The sequence below is a fragment of the Phaethon lepturus genome, unplaced genomic scaffold (genome assembly GCF_000687285.1).
Source record: "Phaethon lepturus isolate BGI_N335 unplaced genomic scaffold, ASM68728v1 scaffold22713, whole genome shotgun sequence".
Taxonomy (NCBI): domain Eukaryota; kingdom Metazoa; phylum Chordata; class Aves; order Phaethontiformes; family Phaethontidae; genus Phaethon; species Phaethon lepturus.
This window is the reverse complement of record NW_010527356.1, coordinates 1-7959: the sequence shown is the minus strand read 5'-3', so window position 1 is coordinate 7959 and position 7959 is coordinate 1. Positions and strand designations below refer to the sequence as shown.

Here is a 7959-nt window from a genome sequence, read left to right as displayed (position 1 = left end):
CACAGATGGAAGGAAGTGGGGGGAGCCAGATTTCCCATTTAGAAGTTACCAGAAAGGGGTCAGTGAGCAAAGATAGCTCAAACCCCCTCAGTGGGGGTTTGCCTGCCCTGGGAATACAGTTGGCAATAACACTTCATTTGCTCTACCCAAGCAGGTGTCGTTGGAGTCCAACTCTTCCATGAATTCCAACACGCCCCTAGTCCGGATCACACGTCTCTCCTCCAGCGACGGGCCGATGCTGGCCAATGTCTCTGAGCTGGAACTGCCTCCTGATCCCAAGTGGGAACTGGCGCGTTCTCGGTCAGTCAACCCCCCGGGTCAGGGTCCTCTTGCCTCCTGGGAGTGTCACCACCCCGGTACCCACTAATGCGCCTGCTTGTTCCTCCCTCCAGCCTGACCTTGGGGAAGCCGCTCGGCGAGGGGTGTTTTGGCCAAGTGGTGATGGCAGAAGCGATTGGGATTGATAAGGACAAGCCAAACAAGGCCATCACAGTTGCTGTCAAGATGTTAAAAGGTATGGGGAGCCCACGGAGGGCAGAACAGCATAGTGCACTGGGATTTCCTCTCATTCCCTCTCTTTTAAGTCTTTTTAGACAAACAGATACAATAGAAGAAAGCAAGAACAGCCTTTCTTCCCCTTCACCCACATAGCCTGAGGGTAAAGGCTGACTCCTTGGAGAGCACGTAAAAGTGCAAATCCCATCAGGAAGAGGGAATGGGAATTAACCCAGTTCTCTGCCAAAGGGTAATAGCATCCCTGAGAAGAAGGGGAATCCCCTTCACTTCTAGCCATCTCGGTGAATCAGCCCACTCCTTACTCCTCCCATAGCCAGTGCTGCCTCCTCTAGCAAAAGTTAATGCAAGAAGCTCAAGTGGAGTTTGCACAAATTTGGTTGACAAACTCCTTCAGGAGTTTCTTTGTTGAAGAAACTCAGTCCCAAACTCCTGAGAGGTTAAAGGGAAGACAAAAATGGTATTCACTGGGCATTTCCAGATGAGTCTCTGTTTCCCATCCTTCCCCCATGCACAGTAACCACAGACAATGCACAGACAAAATCACCCTGAGGAGTTCAGCTGGAGCAAGCACGGCAGATGTTCCAACAGTGAGCAGTGCTGGTTTGAGGTTACATGGGGTGATATCTTTAAAAAAATAATATCTCTTATCAGAAAAAGATTAATTTAATTTACATATCCTTCAGTCCATTCTGAAGCTGTTTTTGGAAAATAGTCCCAAAGCAGACTTCTTTAATACTTATCAGGATGAAATGAAAAATGAAAAGTTTTCTTGATTTCCATATGAACATTACTCTCCATTTATCTGTGTTTTCTTCTTGAGCAAGTATTCTCATTTTTTTGGTGGTAGTAGTTTTTGGTTTTACTTCGATTCTTCTTCCCAATGTAGAATAAATACAAATACTGCATTATTTTGGGTACTGTTTCCCTATCAAAGCCCCACATGGCTATGCAGCAGTTGCATTAACTACTTCACAAAACATTTCCTTTCTTCCTGACCTTTTTTTGCTTTCCTTTCTTGCTTTCTCCAGATGATGCCACAGACAAGGACCTTTCAGACCTGGTCTCTGAGATGGAAATGATGAAGATGATCGGGAAGCACAAAAACATTATTAACCTCCTCGGTGCTTGCACACAAGATGGTATGTAGCAAAGCAGCCCGGTGCTCGCAGGGTGGTGGGAGGCTCAGGTTTGACTGTTCCTTCTGTGTAATTAGTCACTGACTGCTCAGAATGTCCTAGATGAGGTTTTGGTGTTCAGCTGTTTCTCCACTGGATACTGATGGTGCTCTTTCTTGAAGGACCTCTCTATGTGTTGGTGGAATACGCGTCGAAGGGGAACTTGCGGGAATACCTCAGGGCACGTCGCCCACCTGGCATGGACTATTCCTTCGACACCTGCAAGCTACCCGAGGAGCAGCTGACATTTAAAGACCTGGTTTCCTGCGCCTACCAGGTGGCCCGTGGCATGGAGTACTTGGCGTCTCAGAAAGTGAGTTGAGAAACCTCATCTTTTGCATTCAAAGGCACCTCTGTGAGGGTGTGCGTAGAAGTCAAGAACTCAAGCGAAGTCTTGCAGGCTTCTCCCTTTAGAGACCAGGTTTTTCAGTATGAAGTGTCATGGGTTTTTTGCAGAAGGCTTCAACCCTATGCAGAAGTTCCCGTGTGCCGTCTGCATCCATGAACCAAGCAGCTGTACAGCCCTCGCTGCTGTCACCTGCAGGCCTGTGAGCATCCCCAAAACACATACAAAAGCACAAGCAACCCAGACCTTGGTGCTGTTCCTCACCGTTTCAACCTCTACCACTCATAGAGTTAATTGGCTTTCAGATGTGCGATCCTGAGGCTTGGGCAGCAGTGGTGAGGGTGAGCATCACACCAAGTTGTGAGCTTCCACCACAGGAGATGTTACTTTAGACAACAGTCAGGAACTGTGCACACCCCTGTCCCTCCCATCTCCCTTCTGAGATGCAGAGCACCCACGAGGAAGGCAAGATCCTGGGTGTAGCTCACATACATGTTTGCAGCCGTCACCAGCTCGGTGGGAGTGGAGCTGGCAGTAGATTTGGCTCGATGCATGGCTGTGCCAGGGTGCTCCCTTTACTGGCACTGAGCCAGCTGCTGCATTTGCTTACATCATACCCTCAGGTTAGTCCTGATTTACCCTGACATCAGCAAGTGGAGAATAAGGCTTTGGGTTCAGGAAAGTGTGCACCAGTTGGTGTGACCTCTTCTTACGGGCAGGGAGCACTATGGCAAGAGCAAGTCCAGCCTCAGGTGTCAGATGTGTTGGTCCTGTGACTGCAGTTCAGGGTGGATGGTTCATAGTGGCTTTAAACTCTGTTTCTGCACAGCGTAGGCTAATTTAGCTTATTTCTCAGCTAACAACTCTGATGTATTTTGGACGTATTTTGAACATCTTAATTTGAGGATTATTTTGCTTCAAACGTCAACGTGTACTCCGCTTCCTCAAGTAAGCAGGTCAGAAAGGCAGCTTCACATCCCCGTAGGCACCCACAGAAGAGGAGGGTTGGCTTTCTCATTTGTGCATCCCTTTTGGAGAGAGAAGATGTGTGGCTGTGTCAGCGCTGGGGCTGGCAATTAGGTGTTGCTAAGAGGTGGCTCCCACCGAGCATGCATGATGGGGCAGTGACACAGAAAGCGAGGAGTTAAGCAGTGCCCACAGCTTTATGAGGTTGGGAGTCAATGAAACAGCAGCTCATAAACCACATGGTGCTGTTGGTTCCAGGCGCGAGCAGCTAACAAGCCCTTATTTATTGACTTGCTCACCTTTCACAGTGCATTCATCGCGACTTGGCAGCCAGGAACGTGTTAGTCACTGAAGACAATGTGATGAAAATAGCTGATTTTGGCCTCGCTAGAGACGTTCACAACATTGACTATTACAAGAAAACCACCAATGTAAGTACAGAGCTGCCAAGCACGTGCAGTTCTCCTTCTGGCAGGGAATTCGGCCATCCCTGCAGCAAGTGGCCCTTGTCCCACATCTCCCTTTCTAGAGAGGCTTAGGAGGAAGAAATCTGTCGATGGCCTCACCTAGTGAGAGGCTATACCCAGGAGTCCACCCACCATCCATTTTCTACCTGACAGATACTGGTGGTGCAAGCAGCATGTTGAGATGTCTCAGCTCTGCCAAGAATGCCCTAGACTAAGAGAAACCAAGGTTTTGACCAAAGGGGAATGGAGCCCTTTCCACTGTGCTCCACTGCTGTTCATAAAGGTCCCAAGGAGCCAACTTGTGTTCCACCAGAGCCCTTGACAGAGGAATGTTATTTTTTGTTTGTCTAGAGCTTTCATGCATGGCTTTCATGCATTTTTTTCTCTTTTTTACAACTGAGCTCCTTGACTCCACTGCCAAGGGTGAGAAGATGGTCCCAGCCAAGGGCTAAGTCCTGGAGCCATTTGTATTTTCTGTAGAGATGAATTCAGGAATGAAGGGCTAGAGACAATCTGTGTCATGGTTGAAAGACCTGCAGCAGATGCTGAGCTCTGAGCAGTCCATGAGACATCTCTCCCCATCACTGTCACGCTGCAGAGGACAAAGCATGTTCCAGTGCTCGGTAGCAAAAGAGCAAAAGCCACAATTACAACACAGTGTGGAGATGGCAGTGGAAGAGGTCGAGAGTATTGCAGAACCTGAGGGCCTTGCAACTGCAAGGGGTCTAAATATCCAGGCACAAATCCCACCATGCCATACTGATCATTTCCAATATCATATCAGAAATCTCTCTTAATTGCCAGTATTTCTTAATCATAAATGAATAAAAATTCTTGGGAATTTAATACCAAATGAGATGGATTTCCCCTGCTTGAACTGTGTTGGACAGCTGAGAGCGTAATCCCATTTGTGCATCCTGCCTATGTCCCATCTCTAATTGTCTCCCCCAGAGAGACAGTGGGTCAGGAGAGGACAAAGCCCTCCCATAGCCAATTTTTGCCTCAAACACAAAACAGTCCTTTCTCACTCCCTCCAGAGGCCAAGGAAAGCCCAAAAGAATTACGATTAATCTAGTCTCTCCAATCTCATATTTCTCATATGTGACAGCCCCTGTTTATGACCCTGATGTAGGATGTTCCCCTGGAAACCTGAGATCAGGCCTCCCCCTTTAGCCTCCAGCGCGGGATCAGGATTTAATTCATAGAGGATCTGGGCATTCCCTTCACTCTTTGAAGTTTCCCTTCCAGTTCAGCCTAAGCAGGGTTTGGACTTTGAGTCAACCTGCTTCTTCCAACCAAAGAGATTGGATGGAAAGTCTTGTCCCATGCTCTGCTGCAGAACTAGTTGCATTTAGGAGCAATGGATGCTGTTCCCATGCAAGGATTTAGATGCTCTGATATGTTAAACCTGCCTTGGCAGTGAAATACAGTCCTCTGTGGAGCGCATTTACTGCAAAGATGGTCAGCGAAGATCCAGGGATCAAATGCTCTAATCTGTTTATATGTGGGCACTACTGCTTTGCCTAGTGACCGGGAAGGCAGATGTGGTTGTTAATGAAAATGTTTCATACTGGATTAGAAAAGAAGATTCAGATGGTGCCGTTGTGGCTGGGGGAATATGCTGATGTGATGTTCCCATTGTCTTCCTAATTACAGGGTCGGCTGCCTGTGAAATGGATGGCTCCAGAAGCCTTGTTTGACCGGGTCTATACTCACCAGAGCGATGTGTAAGCATACCCGTACTTTTTAAAAAAACTTAAATGGTGGGGATGTCAGCACCTATAGTATCTTAGAGGCAAATGTAGTGCTAAGCACGAGCAGGGCTCGTTCGCTGCTGCGGTGCCTGGGGATGCAAAAGCAGATGAATCTATTCCAAGTTGCAGCTTTGCACACATGGTTTTATTTAAACCGTTATCTAGTTGCTTTCATCTGAGGATCTCTAGTGAGTTGCTGCAAAATTATTGGAAGGCAGGCAGGTATTTCTTGTCCAGTTTATGGATGAGAGGATTCATCCTGAAGTCAAAAAAAAAAAAAAAAAGGGAAGCAAAAAAAAATTACCCTTGTCTTCTTCTGTGCTTTGCCCCAGACAGTTATGCCTCAGTTGAGTGTGTGGGATGAGCTTGACATATTCTGTCCAATGTTAGTAGAGTTGATCAGAGAATATTCCACAAACATGTTCTTGGATTAATTTTGCTGCTTCGTTTATTTGCCTTTATTATTCCTAAATCCTGTCTTGTCCGTTTTGGTGCCTCTGCACGGTAAGCAAACAGCAGAGCTCGCCTTAACGTGTAAATCTGTATCACGTCTGAACTTTGCAAGGGCTGAAGTACCTCAGCATGCACACTGGCTTTCTTATTTCAATATTTGTTGGATAATGGCATTTATACAGTAATTCAGCAGCCTGCCTGCCTGCTCCTCAAGGCTCACCGCTTGCAATTGGACAAATGAGTCTTTCTATTTCTGTATTTTTCACATATTTTGGCTTTTATTGATCTTAAATCATAGTTTCCATGCTTAGGTAATGCTGCAGCAGGCATGACAGATAAATCAAAGCTGGAGGATGGGAGAGCAAGCGTGCGTGAAAGGGGAACAGAGACAGATAATCCCTGTTTGTAAAAAAGAAAACGAAGAAGGCAAAAGATATTTTTGAAAAAGAGGACTTTTAACCAGAGCACAGCTGTGGGACTGGAGTGTGTAACATTAGTGCTCCGCTGATTTTTGTTGGGGTATTTTTCTCCCAGCTTGGCCAGTGAAATGAGTGTTGTAACAAGCAAGTTTTGGTATCAGCTTGCACAATTAGTGGCCTGTGGTTCCAAGCCTGCAATTCAGTGAAGCTGTGCATGAATAATTTGATTTGTTCCATTCAGTGGAGCTGGTGGAAGACCTAACAAAGAGCTGGGGGTAATAGATGGGCTGTCACCTATCTGATTAAATGCTCATTTCAATTTCAGACTTGGTGCCTGGGATTTCTTTGCTATTGAGTTGGATCAGCAGAGATCTCCAAGTAACTAGTAAAAATGGCCTAGGCAATTAGTCATGCTATTGATGACTTTGTTAGCTATGCATGGCTGCACAGAAATAAAGCCTAGCGGGGGGAGGGAATATGGGGGGGGGGTGGAAAAAAAACTCATTGAATTTTAAAGATCTTTCTTTGGTTTCCAGCTGGTCTTTTGGAGTGCTACTATGGGAGATCTTCACTTTGGGAGGGTCTCCGTACCCGGGAATTCCCGTTGAGGAACTCTTCAAACTCTTGAAGGAAGGCCATCGGATGGACAAACCCGCAAACTGCACCCACGACCTGTGAGTGTGTGATGAGGTGTGATCTCCCCTCCTCAGCCCCCTTCCCTCCGTGGCCAAATGCCACTTTGGGCCATGGTTCAGGCTGGTGGGACATCCCTGCCGTGCGACTGCGGGGCTGGCAGCAGGTGGGTTCACCCACCCTGCTGTGTTTTGGCTCAGCCCATGACTGCCGGGCAGCCCTTGTTTGGTGGGTGGCGGTTGGGGATGAGGCTCTACTGTGTCATTTTTAGGACTGTTCCTCCTCCTGCTTCAAAAGCATGGACATGCATGAGGTGATAGTAACAAGGAGCATGGTGCCACAAAACCCTCCTCCCCCAAGCTGGCTACGCAGCGAGGCCACCATGGCTGAAGTTGCATTGGCCATAGCTGTCCTCTCAGGCAATTTGGGGGTGGGTGGGCAGGCAGGTGGGTGCCACTTAGCCCCACCATGGGTGACGGTCCCCTCTCCCCTCATGCAGGTACATGATCATGCGGGAGTGCTGGCACGCCGTCCCCTCGCAGCGTCCTACCTTCAAGCAGCTGGTGGAAGACCTGGACAGGGTCCTCACAGTGACGTCCACCGACGTGAGTGTGGTGGGGTGGGTGCGGGGAGGGGTCCCTCGGTCACTCGGTGGCACCCTGCGTTGATGGGTCTGTTGCCCTGGCAGGAGTACCTGGACCTCTCGGTGCCCTTTGAGCAGTACTCGCCGGCTGGCCAGGACACCCATAGCACCTGCTCCTCGGGGGACGACTCGGTCTTTGCACATGACCTGCTGCCCGACGAGCCTTGCCTGCCCAAGCACCCCCCCTGCAACGGCGTCATCCGGACGTGAGGACACCCGGGGCAGACAGACGGACGGATGGACAGGCGGGCAGTGTGCCCACAGAGGCGCAAGGGTGGGGCGCCGAGGATGAAACCGTAGTGAAGGATCTTCCAGTGGAACGGCATGGTGGTGCCCGGAGATCGGTGGTGTTGAGCTGTTCAGGGTAAAAAGAAAAAAATTAACTTTTTTTTTTTCTTTCTTTTTTTTTTTTTCCTGTTTGCTGTATAAAAAGTCAAGAAGCACTGTTTGGCCTGAAGGAACTAATCTCTTGCCAAGATGATCTATCATATATGATTTTTTTTTTATTTCTTTTTTATTTTTGTGTGGGGTTTTTTTTACTAAGCAGAATGTTGAACCTGGGGGGTGCTGACCTCGGAGCCTCCATG

The 7959-nt window shown here is 48.2% G+C and overlaps 1 protein-coding gene across 1 annotated transcript in view; it reads left to right on the top strand.

The window, feature by feature from the left end:
* The window catches only part of FGFR3 (fibroblast growth factor receptor 3), a gene marked incomplete at its 5' end in the record, with an annotated part of 32389 nt that extends 24799 nt beyond the window's left edge, over positions 1-7590 (top strand). Inside the window, 9 exons of the mRNA XM_010283365.1 lie at positions 152-300; positions 393-514; positions 1545-1655; positions 1814-2004; positions 3312-3434; positions 5127-5197; positions 6633-6770; positions 7229-7334; positions 7418-7590. Of these exons, the coding sequence (XP_010281667.1) occupies positions 152-300; positions 393-514; positions 1545-1655; positions 1814-2004; positions 3312-3434; positions 5127-5197; positions 6633-6770; positions 7229-7334; positions 7418-7582 (1176 nt within the window). The remainder of the gene's footprint in view (positions 1-151; positions 301-392; positions 515-1544; positions 1656-1813; positions 2005-3311; positions 3435-5126; positions 5198-6632; positions 6771-7228; positions 7335-7417) is intronic.
* Positions 7591-7959: the final 369 nt, after the last annotated feature.